Below are 15,177 nucleotides of genomic sequence, written 5' to 3'. Positions count from 1 at the left end.
CTCAAATATGAACAAACCAACAGATATTCTTTTACAATTTTTCATATTCTTTAGTTCATATATCGCGCCCGAGATATTGTCTACCCACAGACGTCCGGGGAGGGACATTAAATTGACCACCCAGGAAATCTGTGTGTATATAAGGATTGTTTATAATCAGAACTATAAAACACTGCCATATGCCACTAGGCCTCATGGACATACAGTAGTTTTGCTCTGAGCATTTTAGCAAGTCTCACATAAAAGTGAAAGAAATGGATAATCATATGTGACGCATTTTCCATGTGTTATATAGACATCATCATCTTCAGAGTAAGTAACACCGCAGGAAATCTCCTGTAAGAAACAAAAATCATTTAATATTACCCTATGTCTTCAGTATTCCGAATGTCGGGATCCCGGCGCACAGTATACCGGCGCCGGCATACCGACACCCGGCATACCGACAGCTATTCTCCCTTGTGGGGGTCCACGACCCCCCTGGAGGGAGAATAAATAGCGTGACCGCAACGTGGCGAGCGAAGCGAGCCCGCAAGGGGCTCCTCTGCGTTCACCACACTGTCAGTATGCCGGCGGTCGGGCCCCCCGTGCCGGTATGCTGGTCGCCAGGAGCCCGGCCGCCGGCATACCAAACTACACCCGTCTGTTTGACTACTCAGGTATTTAGGTCTCCTGTGCATTTATGGCTATGCCCTGGGTTTCTAAATAGAGCAGCGCCCCCTGGTGAGCAATGAGAATAAAACTGAATAATTTATTGCTTCTCCAATTATTTTTCTCCTACTCTGACATTGAGGGATTGTTACATCACCGGGTGGGTGCTGCTTTTTCCATACAAAAAAGCAGAGAGTGGCAGGCCACAACCTTTACCCAGGTAACTTTAGCCTGCAAGCAAGGGAAAAAGTGTTCTTCTTCAAACTGCCATTAGGACGTTAAATTTAGTATGCTGCAAAAGCCAATACATTTTACAGGATAGGGAAGAATCAAAACTGTTCCTACTATGCGAAAAGTCACATGATGTGTGGCTGGGATTCAGTGTCACACATAAGTCACCAATTTTTACCTCAAGCAATGAAAAGACAAAGGCCTGAAAGCAAAGACATTCTCCGGGCAAAAATACTGAAAAATCCCAGTCTTTATATAGATACACCAAATGGAATTTCAAACAAAGACAGATTGCCACAGCTCACCCTAAAATACCTAAACAATATAAAGTTTGTAGTTTCATAGTTCATGAGCACGGTTCCTACACCTGAATATCCATTATGTCCCATCACCTGCCCATCCAAGAATCAGGTGGAAGCTACTGAGGACATCGGTAGGAGAAGAAACCAGCAATTCTATTTAGATTATTTTGTCAGCCCTATTCCAGCTATGAAGGGAGGAGAACTTCATTATTCCCTTTTGGACATGTAGCTTGGTCTGAGGTATGGTTCTCCCACCCGTCAGGCAGCTGGACAACAAGTGGAGCACAGTCTAGAGGGTCCTCTTCAAAATCCCACTGGAACGTCTTGGTGAGATGGGCTCTGAAACGGACAGCCTTCTTTCTCAGAGCTTTATCCGAGGTCGGGGAACACAGGAATGAAAAAAGAACCTAAACAGAAGGGACAAGCAGTGACAGTATAGGCAAAGTCACAAATTCAGAGAAGGGGCAGCAAACTATTTCAGAGTGATGAGCCATAGACACTGGTAAATTATACCGGACAAATGTTCTTGCGTATGTATGTATATATGTACATACATGTAAAATACAAGATGTCTCCTCATACATCATTGCTGCAGTCGTGCCAAAGAACCCCTCTCTGCGTGCCAGGTCCCGTAAGTCTTTGCTAGCGCTGAGCATCTTTTTTGCAGAAAATGTCTTAATCAGAACATAACTAGGACGCACCAGGAGACTGTGTTGATTAATTCGATATGCAACACTTGTATATCGGTGCGCGACTGAGTCTCTGCATCTGCATACAAAGTGCTACAATGTAGCAGCCGCTGCATTTTTCCAATACAGGTTCTGTCATGCTCCGTATACAGACACAGTCACACACTATATACAAGTGTCATATATCAAATTAATCAGCACAGTCTCATTGTGCATCCTAGACACACCGCATTCCGATCAAGACACATTTTAGGGAAAAAACAATGCCCAACACTAGTAGTTGCATGAAACCTAGTGGCTCACTCGCACCAAGCATCTCATGCTGGGTGGCGTTTTGGGGCTGGATGTATGAGGACACATCTGGATTAGTCAATTAAAGAATTAAAGTAAATGTCTGAGAAAAATAAGATTTTACTTACCGATAAATCTATTTCTCGTAGTCCGTAGTGGATGCTGGGACTCCGTCAGGACCATGGGGAATAGCGGCTCCGCAGGAGACAGGGCACAAAATTTAAAAGTTTGACCACTAGGTGGTGTGTACTGGCTCCTCCCCCTATGACCCTCCTCCAAGCCTCAGTTAGGATACTGTGCCCGGACGAGCGTACACAATAAGGAAGGATTTTGAATCCCGGGTAAGACTCAAACCAGCCACACCAATCACACCGTACAACTTGTGATCTGAACCCAGTTAACAGTATGATAACGTAGGAGCCTCTGAAAAGATGGCTCACAACAATAAACAACCCGATTTTTTTGTAACAATAACTATGTACAAGTATTGCAGACAATCCGCACTTGGGATGGGCGCCCAGCATCCACTACGGACTACGAGAAATAGATTTATCGGTAAGTAAAATCTTATTTTCTCTGACGTCCTAGTGGATGCTGGGACTCCGTCAGGACCATGGGGATTATACCAAAGCTCCCAAACGGGCGGGAGAGTGCGGATGACTCTGCAGCACCAAATGAGAGAACTCCAGGTCCTCCTTAGCCAGGGTATCAAATTTGTAGAATTTTACAAACGTGTTCTCCCCTGACCACGTAGCTGCTCGGCAGAGTTGTAATGCCGAGACCCCTCGGGCAGCCGCCCAAGATGAGCCCACCTTCCTTGTGGAGTGGGCCTTGACAGATTTAGGCTGTGGCAAGCCTGCCACAGAATGTGCCAGTTGAATTGTGCTACAAATCCAACGAGCAATCGTCTGCTTAGAAGCAGGAGCACCCAGCTTGTTGGGTGCATATAGTATAAACAGCGAGTCAGACTTTCTGACTCCAGCCGTCCTTGAAATATATATTTTCAATGCTCTGACAACGTCCAGCAACTTGGAATCCTCCAAATCGCTAGTAGCCGCAGGCACCACAATAGGCTGGTTCAGGTGAAACGCTGATACCACCTTAGGCAGAAAATGAGGACGCGTCCTCAATTCTGCCCTGTCCGAATGGAAAATCAGATATGGGCTTTTATATGATAAAGCTGCCAATTCTGACACTCTCCTGGCTGAAGCCAGAGCCAGTAGCATGGTTACTTTCCATGTAAGATATTTCAAATCTACCGATTTGAGTGGCTCAAACCAATGGGATTTGAGAAAATCCAAAACTACATTGAGATCCCACGGTGCCACTGGGGGCACAACCGGGGGCTGTATATGTAGTACTCCTTTTACAAAAGTCTGAACTTCAGGAACTGAAGCCAATTCTTTCTGGAAGAATATCGACAGGGCCGAAATTTGAACCTTAATGGACCCTAATTTGAGGCCCATAGATAATCCTGTTTGCAGGAAATGTAGGAATCGACCCAGTTGAAATTCCTCTGTCGGGGCCTTCCTGGCCTCACACCATGCAACATATTTTCTCCAAATGCGGTGATAATGTTGTGCAGTCACCTCCTTCCTGGCTTTGACCAGGGTAGGGATGACCTCTTCCGGAATGCCTTTTTCCCTTAGGATCCGGCGTTCAACCGCCATGCCGTCAAACGCAGCCGCGGTAAGTCTTGGAATAGACACGGTCCCTGCTGAAGCAGGTCCCTTCTTAGAGGTAGAGGCCACGGATCTTCCGTGAGCATCTCCTGAAGTTCCGGGTACCAAGTCCTTCTTGGCCAGTCCGGAGCCACGAGTATTGTTCTTACTCCCCTTTGCCGTATAATTCTCAGTACCTTGGGTATGAGAGGCAGAGGAGGGAACACATACACTGACTGGTACACCCATGGTGTTACCAGAGCGTCCACAGCTATTGCCTGAGGGTCTCTTGACCTGGCGCAATACCTGTCCAGTTTTTTGTTGAGGCGGGACGCCATCATGTCCACCATTGGTCTTTCCCAATGGACCACAATCATGTGGAAGACTTCTGGATGAAGTCCCCACTCTCCCGGGTGAAGATCGTGTCTGCTGAGGAAGTCTGCTTCCCAGTTGTCCACTCCCGGAATGAACACTGCTGACAGTGCTATCACATGATTTTCCGCCCAGCGAAGAATCCTTGCAGCTTCTGCCATTGCCCTCCTGCTTCTTGTGCCGCCCTGTCTGTTTACGTGGGCGACTGCCGTGATGTTGTCCGACTGGATCAACACCGGCTGACCCTGAAGCAGAGGTTTTGCCAGGCTTAGAGCATTGTAGATTGCTCTTAGCTCCAGTATATTTATGTGAAGAGACGTTTCCAGGCTTGACCACACGCCCTGGAAGTTTCTTCCTCGTGTGACCGCTCCCCAGCCTCTCAGGCTGGCATCCGTGGTCACTAGGACCCAGTTCTGTATGCCGAATCTGCGGCCCTCTAACAGATGAGTACTCTGCAACCACCATAGCAGAGAGACCCTTGTCCTTGTCGACAATTTTATCCGCTGATGCATCTGCAGATGCGATCCGGACCATTTGTCTAGCAGATCCCACTGAAAAATTCGTGCATGGAATCTGCCGAATGGAATCGCTTCGTAAGAAGCCACCATTTTTCCCAGGACTCTTGTGCATTGATGCACAGACACTGTCCCTGGTTTTAGGAGGTTCCTGACTAGTTCGGATAACTCCCTGGCTTTCTCCTCCGGAAGAAATACCTTTTTCTGAACAGTGTCCAGAATCATCCCTAGGAACAGCAGACGTGTCGTCGGGATCAGTTGGGATTTTGGAAAATTCAGAATCCACCCGTGCTGTTGGAGCACTACTTGAGTTAGTGCTACTCCGACCTCCAGCTGTTCTCTGGATCTTGCCCTTATCAGGAGATCGTCCAAGTAAGGGATAATTAATACGCCTTCTCTTCGAAGAAGAATCATCATTTCGGCCATTACCTTGGTAAAGACCCTGGGTGCCGTGGACAATCCAAACGGCAGCGTCTGAAACTGATAATGACAGTTTTGTACCACGAACCTGAGGTACCCTTGGTGTGAAGGGCAAATTGGGACATGAAGGTAAGCATCCTTGATGTCCAAGGACACCATAAAATCCCCCTCTTCCAGATTCGCTATCACTGCTCTGAGTGACTCCATCTTGAACTTGAATTTTTGTATGTACAGGTTCAGAGATTTCAGATTTAGAATAGGTCTTACCGAGCCGTCCGGCTTCGGTACCACAAATAGCGTGGAGTAATACCCCTTTCCCTGTTGTAGAAGGGGTACCTTGACTATCACCTGCTGAGAATACAGCTTGTGAATGGCTTCCAATACCGTCGCCCTGTCGGAGGGAGACGTTGGCAAAGCAGACTTTAGGAACCGGCGAGGGGGAGACTTCTCGAATTCCAACCTGTAACCCTGAGATACTACCTGCAGGATCCAGGGGTCCACCTGCGAGTGAGCCCACTGTGCGCTGAAATTCTTGAGGCGACCCCCCACCGCCCCTGAGTCCGCTTGTAAGGTCCCAGCGTCATGCTGAGGCCTTTGCAGAAGCCGGGGAGGACTTCTGCTCCTGGGAAGGGGCTGCTTGGTGCAGTCTCTTACCCTTTCCTTTGCCTCGGGGCAAATATGAATGTCCTTTTGCTCGCTTGTTCTTATAGGAACGAAAGGACTGCGGCTGAAAAGACTGCGGCTTTTTCTGTTGGGAGGGGACTTGAGGTAAAAAGGTGGACTTCCCGGCTGTTGCCGTGGCTACCAAATCCGATAGACCGACCCCAAATAATTCCTCTCCTTTATACGGCAATACTTCCATATGCCGTTTGGAATCCGCATCGCCTGACCACTGTCGTGTCCATAGACTTCTTCTGGCAGATATGGACATCGCACTTACTCTTGATGCCAGAGTGCAGATATCTCTCTGTGCATCTCGCATATAAAGGAACGCATCCTTTAATTGCTCTATAGTCAATAAAATACTGTCCCTATCCAGGGTATCAATATTTTCAGTCAGGGAATCCGACCAAGCCACCCCAGCACTGCACATCCAGGCTGAGGCGATTGCTGGTCGCAGTATAACACCAGTATGTGTGTATATACTTTTTAGAGTATTTTCCAGCCTCCTATCAGCTGGATCCTTGAGGGCGGCCGTATCAGGAGACGGTAACGCCACTTGTTTGGATAAACGTGTGAGCGCCTTGTCCACCCTAGGGGGTGTTTCCCAGCGCGCCCTAACCTCTGGCGGGAAAGGGTATAATGCCAATAACTTCTTTGAAATTAGCAGTTTTTTTATCAGGGGTAACCCACGCTTCATCACACACGTCATTCAATTCCTCTGATTCAGGAAAAACTACAGGTAGTTTTTTCAGACCCCACATAATACCCCTTTTTGTGGTACTTGCAGTATCAGAGATATGCAAAGCCTCCTTCATTGCCGTGATCATATAACGTGTGGCCCTACTGGAAAATACGTTTGTTTCTTCACCGTCGACACTGGATTCAGTGTCAGTGTCTGGGTCTGTGTCGACCGACTGAGGTAAAGGGCGTTTTACAGCCCCTGACGGTGTCTGAGACGCCTGGACAGGTACTAACTGGTTTGCCGGCTGTCTCATGTCGTCAACCGACTTTTGTAGCGTGCTGACACTATCCCGTAATTCCATAAACAAAGCCATCCATTCTGGTGTCGACTCCCTAGGGGGTGACATCACCATTACAGGCAATTGCTCAGCCTCCACGCCAACATCGTCCTCATACATGTCGACACACACGTACCGACACACAGCAGACACACAGGGAATGCTCTGATAGAAGACAGGACCCCACTAGCCCTTTGGGGAGACAGAGGGAGAGTTTGCCAGCACACACCCAAGCGCTATAAATATATATAGGGACAACCTTAATAAGTGTGTTCCCTTTATAGCAGCTCAAATATTATAAATATCGCCAATAAGTGCCCCCCCTCTCTGTTTTTACCCTGTTTCTGTAGTGCAGTGCAGGGGAGAGTCCTGGGAGCCTTCCTCGCAGCGGAGCTGGGCAGGAAAATGGCGCTGTGTGCTGAGGAGAATAGGCCCCGCCCCCTTTTCGGCGGGCTTCTTCTCCCTTTTTTTTGGAACCTGGCAGGGGTTAAATACATCCATATAGCCCCAGGGGCTATATGTGATATATTTTAGCCAGAATAGGTATATTACATTGCTGCCCAGGGCGCCCCCCCAGCGCCCTGCACCCTCAGTGACCGCTGGTGTGAAGTGTGCGAAGAGCAATGGCGCACAGCTGCAGTGCTGTGCGCTACCTCATGAAGACTGAGACGTCTTCTGCCGCCGGTTTCTGGACCTCTTCTCTATTCGGCATCTGCAAGGGGGTCGGCGGCGCGGCTCCGGTGACCCATCCAGGCTGTATGTCCAGTAGCCTAAGAAGCAAATCCATCCTGCACGCAGGTGAGTTCACTTCTTCTCCCCTAAGTCCCTCGTTGCAGTGAGCCTGTTGCCAGCAGGACTCACTGAAAATAAAAAACCTAACAAACTTTTTCTAAGCAGCTCTTTAGGAGAGCCACCTAGATTGCACCCTGCTCGGACGGGCACAAAAACCTAACTGAGGCTTGGAGGAGGGTCATAGGGGGAGGAGCCAGTACACACCACCTAGTGGTCAAACTTTTAAATTTTGTGCCCTGTCACCTGCGGAGCCGCTATTCCCCATGGTCCTGACGGAGTCCCAGCATTCACTAGGACGTCAGAGAAATGATACATAAAAATAGATATAACAAAACCTGCTTAAGCACGAGTGTGTAGACTAGTACATGACTTATTTATATATAGTGTTCATTCTAGCACCCTGCACCTTTCAAAATCTGTGCAGTTCCTCTTTCCTGCCAGGGGTGTCGCTCTCTGCTGTGGTGCTTCTCAGCACACTCTGATCTGTTACTCCATGCTTTTATACAGACCTCTGTGTGCTGAGAAGCGCCAGAGCAGAAAGCGACAACCCAGGCAGGAAAGAGGAACTGCACAGGATTTGAAAAGTGCAGGGTGCTAGAATGAACACACACACATATATATATATATATATATATATATATATATATATATATATACACATATACACACACATACATACATACATATATACACACACATACACACAATTAGTGATTACCATATAAAAGTATTGGTCCATCACCTTATAGAACAGGACAGATAAGATACCCAATGAATGTACTACAATTGAGCCATCAGGACTAAAAGCATGTGAACTAGTAACAGATGTGCAGAAGCACTAATTACACTTATTGGTAGTAGCACACTTACTGCAAACACAATTTGTTTACCTGCAGAGTACTGGTCAGGTAGTTGTTCTGAGATACAATGTCGATGAAGAAGTCTGTGGGAACCTGTGCCAGCTGGTAATATAGGACAGAGATGACCTCACTGTACAGGGCCGGGTGCTGCAAGGAGAAAGACTCTGCCCGGCATAGAAGATTCAACAGGTTCTTCCACTGTTCAAAGCCTTCATACACGTTCCCAAACAGGAAACACACAAAGGAAAACTGCAGCTCAGCTGAAAAAAAACCCAGAAAAATAATATAACAAGGTTGTTGCTGAACATTATTGCAAAGCAGTCATTTTATCATACATCACAACATTTCACATACACATGTGCTGTATAAAAGAGAATAAAATACCTACATACACACAATGGGATCAGAGAGCGGAGATTTGTCCATTAAAATGTCACAGATACTCTATTCCGAGCAGTATGTCTTCTATAATACTATACTACTGTATACTATTGATTTATGGAATCATATTTATGAATATCAATATTTAATATATCATATATGGTATTTAATATATGGATATATTTTAATTAATATGCGTTTATCATATATATCTGCAAATATAATATGTCAGGCTTACTAAGTGGCTGATAAATATATGCAGTCCTTATATATATGACTTATGAAATTATGAAGTTAAGATTCCTTAAAGAGAGTTCAAGCTTGAATATTACCGCTCTTTTTATATGATTATTTATTTACAGGCAGATCGAATCGTACAGAATAAGATATACACAGTAGTGATATATATACTAATTATTTATCTAATGCTTCCTTAGTTATATAACATAAAACATGACATAAGTTTCACAAACAGTTTCAAGTACTATCATAGTTTATACTTGCAAGTTACATGGTTGCCATCCCAAGGATTATGTCTCCTTCTCCTCCTGCTCCTTCTCTCCTTCTGACTGACCTTCTTCTCCTCCTGACTAACTTCCCTAAACCTGCCTCTTTTTATGCCATATTTTACCAATTCAAACTAGCATATTCTCACAGTTTCCAATGGAATAGATAATTATAGGTGTGCCATTTACATTCCAAGGTGTCGTAAAACATGCTCTGCTCCAAGTTGGATATTCTGCTCAAGCAGGTTTGGTGCCATAAAACGTGTCCTTTCCTTATACTGTACATCAAAGACCTTCCTTTGGTTATTTGAAGTGTAACAATATTTGTTTGCCTGAAGCATGTTTTATCAATGGATGTGATCTCTTTTGTAGTAGCTAATGTAAGCTACTGTTTTATGACCCATGATCTGACCTACAACTGGACCATTGACCAGCTAGTTTTATAATTGCCAGAGGTGTTGCAAATCTTGCTTCTGATCTAAATGTACACCTGTGGATTCCAGTGTCCATTTGATTGTAAATGCATTCTTTGTTATACTGTGACCTCTCTAGCCTTATTTATGGCTAGAGCAGAATAAACCTGTTCCCTACACTATATTTTACCATCTTGCAGTAAAACACAAATATATACAGTATAAATATATAAACACATATACAAACCTAATTTCTTAAATCAGCTACACATTACCTCATACATTCAAACTTATTTCAAATCTATTCCTTACTATATATATCCAGTGTACTGTTCACTATGGTTACATTGCCTATTTATAATGAATTATATTTTGATTCAGACAATATCCATTGCCCTAATATTATATTGAGTGCGGACAATTACCTATATGGCAACAATACATATCACTTTACTTAGGAGAATATTAGGCCTTAAAAGCAATAAATCAGAGGCAATGTCTGGATTTTATAGAATTGATTTTAAATACTTTTTACATAATATTTTCACTGACCTAGAAGCTCAATCGGTTTTCCTGGATAGTGTGTTTCAATAATTTGTCCAAGGGCATAAGATAGGTCCATGCTGTGCTGAGTGACTTCAGCAGGAGTAGCATTCTCTGGATACATTTTCTCTGGGAGCTGGCTAAATCGGATCTCTGTTCCTTCTTTTTGTTTCATTTGGGGGAGTCTAGACAGGCCTTCCTTATAGTTTTGACATACCGTGTCGTACCTGTGCAAATAAAATACATCATAATAAACGTACACATATCAAGTGGCATGGATCGTGCAGTTATAACACTTCCTGCTTCACCTCATTACCGAGGCTAAGCAGATAGGAACAAACGACAAGGTGTAACAACATCATGTCTGCCGAAACGGGTGAGTGAAAACCCCCCCCCCTCTTTCAATCCTCGCCTGAGACCACAGCACATCAGCTTATTGTTGATGTGTTGCATCTCCCTGCCCGGCCAGCTCTAGTGCACATGTGCGAGATATCGCTACTCACGCGATATCTCACATGCAGCCCAGAGCCGGCACCCACCACAACCATGGACAGCGCTGTCCCTGCAGTGGAGATATGGCATCGACACCTGCAGCTGTCGAAATCGATAGCTGTAGGAGTCTTATGTTGCCCTGCGTATCGGTGTGCTATCCCACATATAGCACCGTCGATAATGACAGGGGCCTTGTCACTGGGCACACACCGCCGCTATCATACATATGGGGGGGGGGGGGGGGGGGGCAGTACCCATGCACATAATGTGCACTGATACCACTCCTCCCGCCCCCCATCCCATAATGACGACTAATACACCTACCTCACTATTTCTGGGTTCAAATTTAGAACATGGGACCCTCTGGATTAGCATAACTAAACTGCTTCAGAACATTAAAACGTGTACGCTCGACAAACTTTGAACACGGTGGCTTGCTTCGCTTGCCATAGGTTATTATTACCAATAGATATCCACGTGGATAGTAAAACTGCTAGCCCAGTGTTCCAATGTTCTGAACTTGAACCCTGTTTCTGCATATTAAAATTGAGCTGTTTAATATATTGGCTCTAAATATAAAAATACAGGATGTAATGATATATAAATGTAGGTTTTGTCTTTACAAAACACAACATACTTTAAAAACAGAAGCAAATATAAGAGAGCAAATAGCTACTCAGCACCCCTACCTGGGTAAGTTGTGCTTCACTCGATCCTCTGTGTGGGTCATCACCTCAATGGGCAGAACCTCTGGAAAGGAACAGATTGTCCCGCAGGTTGGCTGTAACTTTAAAATGGCTTCTTTAGTAATGTGACTGCTCAGGGAAACCCAGCAACGCAGACTTTCATAGGGGTACGGTCCCAAAAAAGGATCCAAGGAAGTTAGCTGTTCCCGTAGATTTTCAGCCTCGTCCTGGGAGGCGGTCACCATTTCTTCTTCTTTAGAGTCCCATTTAAGAAGATGAATATTTTTCTGCTCTAAGTAAAAGAACATGCCCGAGCGTGGCCCAGTTTCCCCATAAGCTCCCCCTTTCCTCTTCACACTATAGTGGATGAAGTGAACTCCTGGAGGCACCATCTTCACTCCTCTAAATCGTGGACCAACTTGCCAACTGTTCGAGTCTATACCAAATTCAGAACCCTCAGGAAACCCGAGAATCACAAATGTTGCTCCCTGAAAGAACAACTGTCGTGCCAGTTCAGGATCCATTTCTGCGGATGAGCCTGCCATTTCTGCACAACAAAAATATGATAGAACTGAACAATCTATATCCAAGAAACCTCATACAATCTCAAGACTCTCACCGAATCGCATACCTCCCAAAATCACCCTTTCCCGGAGGGACAAAATGCTCTGTTCCTGGACTTCCCTCTTAATGAAGGATTGCCATTACCTGTGTTTAACTAGTTAATAGATAAGAAAGGTGTTTCACCACATGAGAAGGAAATCAGAGATTAAGAGGGATGTCCAGGAACAGAGCATATGCAGATGTATTAAGCCTGGAGAAGTGATAAAGCTGTGATAAGTGGAAGGTGATAACGCACCAGCCAATCAACTCCAATACGTAAATTGACAGTTGAAAGCTGATTGTCCGACGCATTATCACCTTCCACTTATAAATGCTTTATCACTTCTGCAGGCTCAGGCTTAATACATCTGTCCCTTTCTTGAATGGATCATGTTGGGAGGTATGCAATGCTCATAAGCATAGGCATTGATTTTAGATATGTTTGGCAACATCTTTAATGTGCGACAATAAAATGTAAAAATATGTCAAAACACCAACACAAATGGACACACACATACAGTATGGCAGCTTACTCAAGCGCTATTGGTAATCAATGACAGGGTGTGCTATTTGCTTACAGCAAAGTAAAAGTTATTGGAGTACTGTGCAAATTATACTTTTGAGATATATATATATATATATATATATATATATATATACACATACATACATACATACATACATACGCACACACACACACACACATATACATATACACACACATACTAGCTGGAGTACCCGGCGATGCCTGGGATTTTAAGAATGTCTGTTTACATAAATAAATTTAAATATTAAACAAACAGGATAAATAACATTGTAGATAGCTGAATACCCGTGCTTTGCTACAGGATGAGGATGGTAAATTAGAATGATAGTTGTTCATTAATTTACGTTGGTTGGAGATCTAGTTTATAGGCATATCTTGCTTACCTGACGCACTTTGTGTAGTGGCCGGGCCCCTTTTTGGTCCCCCAAGGGACCCTGCTCTTCCCACTATACAACTCTCAGTCTGTGGCTTCCTGCTGCCTCCATTTCCCTCCTCACATCATGTCAATGCCCCTGTGAAATTATTGTTTTTTTCCACAGTTTATTATATAGCGCAGCACAATATGTATCTCCTGATATACTCTGTGCTGCTGGGGGACCATGCTACTTCCACTATATAACTCTCAGTGTGTGGGTGTGTGCTACCTGTATTCCCCTCCTCACATCATGTCACTGGCCCTGTCATCACTGACATATCATGCATGTCCTGATATAGTCTGTGCTGCTGGCCCACCCCCTAGGGGTGCTAGTCGTGTGTTACCCCCACAGTGTTTGTTCCCAGGGTGTAAGTCATTTGTGTAGCAAGTTTGGTGTAAATTGCTCCAGGCATTAAAGCGTTATGCTGTCTGCTGAAAAACTCTGTGCTGCTGCCTCACCCATAGGGGAGCTAGGGGTGTCTTACCCCCACAGTGTTTGTTCCCAGCCTGTAAGTCATATGTGTACCAAGTTTGTTGTAAATAGGTCCAGTCATTCAGGAGTTATGCTGTCTTCTGAAATAGTCTGTGCTGCTGTCCCTCCCCTAGGGGTGCTAGTCGCGTGTTACCCCCACAGTGTTTGTTCCCAGAGTGTAAGTCATTTGTGTAGCAAGTTTGGTGTAAATTGCTCCAGGCATTCCAGAGTTATGCTGTCTGCCGAAAAACTCTGTGCTGCTGCCTCACCACTAGGGGGGCTAGAGGTGTCTTATCCCCACAGTGTTTTTTCCCAGCCTGCAAGTCATATGTGTACTAAGTTTGTTGTAAATAGGTCCAGGCATTCGGGAGTTATGCTGTATCCTGACATACTCTGTGCCGCTGTCCCACCCCTAGGGGTGCTAGGGGTGTCTTATCCCAACAGTGTTTGTTCCCAGATTGTAAGTCCTATGTGTACCAAGTTTGTTGTAAATTGCTGCAGGCATTCCAGAGTTATGCTGTCTGCTAAAATACTCTGTGCTGCTGTCCCACCCCTAGGGGTGCTAGGGGTGTTTGTTCCCAGATTGTAATGCATATGTGTACCAATTTCTAAGTACATTGCTCCAGCAATTCCGAAGTTATGCTGTTTCCTGATATACTCTGTGCTGCTGTCTCCCCCCTCCCCTAGGGGTGCTAGGGATTTCTAAATTTTTAGTTGCCTCCGCCATTTTATAATACGCTTGTATGTCAAATTTCACAATCTTCACTTGTAAACTGTGGATTTGTATAGAAATAGGACACATTTTCACTTTTATATAGTAGATATATATATATATATATATATTTATTTTGTGTGTGCTATATAAACGACCGGTAATAAAATAAAAAATAAATATATATCCCTACGCTACATTGCACTTAGATCATATACATAGTAAAAGGGCAGGCATGCAGAAGTAACAGCTATAAGGCTGGCATGTGGTAGTGTATTTGCTGATGACATAGCTCATGAGAGTGAGCCCCGATGTAGGCTGGTATCTAACAGCTTTCACTGTAGTATTTATAGCTCGTCATTTCTTCTATCTGACATCTACTCTGCATACAGTGTATGTAACCTACATTAACATGGGTTATGCACTCACCTCCCTCCTTCTAGCTGTAAAAGCACGTCCTGTGTTCTACATATTCCTTCCCCCAGGAAACAAACAATGTAATAAAGGTTCCACTTCCAAGCAATCTGTGTAATGTTAGCAGTACACTGCTTGTGCTGGTTAATTTACAGCACAGGTTCTCAAACTCGGTCCTCAGGACCCCACACAGTGCATGTTTTGCAGGTCTCCTCACAGAATCGCAAGTGAAATAATTAGCTCCACCTGTGGACCTTTTAAAATGTGTCAGTGAGTAATGAATACACCTGTGCACTTGCTGGGTTACCTGCAAAACATGCACTGTGTGGGGTCCTGAGGACCGAGTTTGAGAACCACTGATTTACAGCATATGGGGGGAGTCATTCTGAGTTGATCGCTAGCTGCCGTTGTTCGCAGCGCAGCGATCAGGCTAAAAATCTGCATTTCTGCGCATGCGTACGGGCCGCAGTGCGCACACGCGACGTACTTTCACAAAAAACTATGCAGTTTTACACAAGTTCGAGCGA

The 15,177-nt window shown here is 44.8% G+C and overlaps 1 protein-coding gene across 2 annotated transcripts; it reads right to left on the bottom strand.

The window, feature by feature from the left end:
• Positions 1 to 1,114: 1,114 nt before the first annotated feature.
• On the bottom strand, positions 1,115 to 14,839 carry AAR2 (AAR2 splicing factor). 2 transcript variants are annotated; one of them, XM_063960315.1, is made up of 6 exons: positions 14,666 to 14,839; positions 13,021 to 13,149; positions 11,491 to 12,034; positions 10,319 to 10,536; positions 8,497 to 8,726; positions 1,115 to 1,591 (listed from the first exon to the last, which is right to left on the bottom strand). In XM_063960315.1, the coding sequence occupies exons 3-6, from the start codon at positions 12,030 to 12,032 to the stop codon at positions 1,370 to 1,372; spliced, it is 1,212 nt and encodes a 403-aa protein (XP_063816385.1). In that variant the 5' UTR covers positions 12,033 to 12,034; positions 13,021 to 13,149; positions 14,666 to 14,839; the 3' UTR covers positions 1,115 to 1,369. The 2 variants fall into 2 exon arrangements, with proteins under 2 accessions (XP_063816385.1, XP_063816386.1); XM_063960316.1 differs by lacking the exon at positions 13,021 to 13,149.
• Positions 14,840 to 15,177: the final 338 nt, after the last annotated feature.

The sequence above is a fragment of the Pseudophryne corroboree genome, chromosome 3 (genome assembly GCF_028390025.1).
Source record: "Pseudophryne corroboree isolate aPseCor3 chromosome 3, aPseCor3.hap2, whole genome shotgun sequence".
Taxonomy (NCBI): domain Eukaryota; kingdom Metazoa; phylum Chordata; class Amphibia; order Anura; family Myobatrachidae; genus Pseudophryne; species Pseudophryne corroboree.
Note: the sequence above shows the minus strand (reverse complement) of the source record. Positions and strands in the feature narration are given on the sequence as shown.

Coding starts and splice junctions, on each gene's coding strand:
- AAR2 (XM_063960315.1), bottom strand. CDS start 12,032: ATGGCAGGCTCATCCGCAGAAATGGATCCTGAACTGGCACGACAGTTG. Junction 8,727..10,318: donor AAAACCGATTGAGCTTCTAG/GTCAGTGAAAAT, acceptor GTTTTTTTTCAG/CTGAGCTGCAGTTTTCCTTT. Junction 1,592..8,496: donor ACCTGACCAGTACTCTGCAG/GTAAACAAATTG, acceptor CCTTCTGTTTAG/GTTCTTTTTTCATTCCTGTG.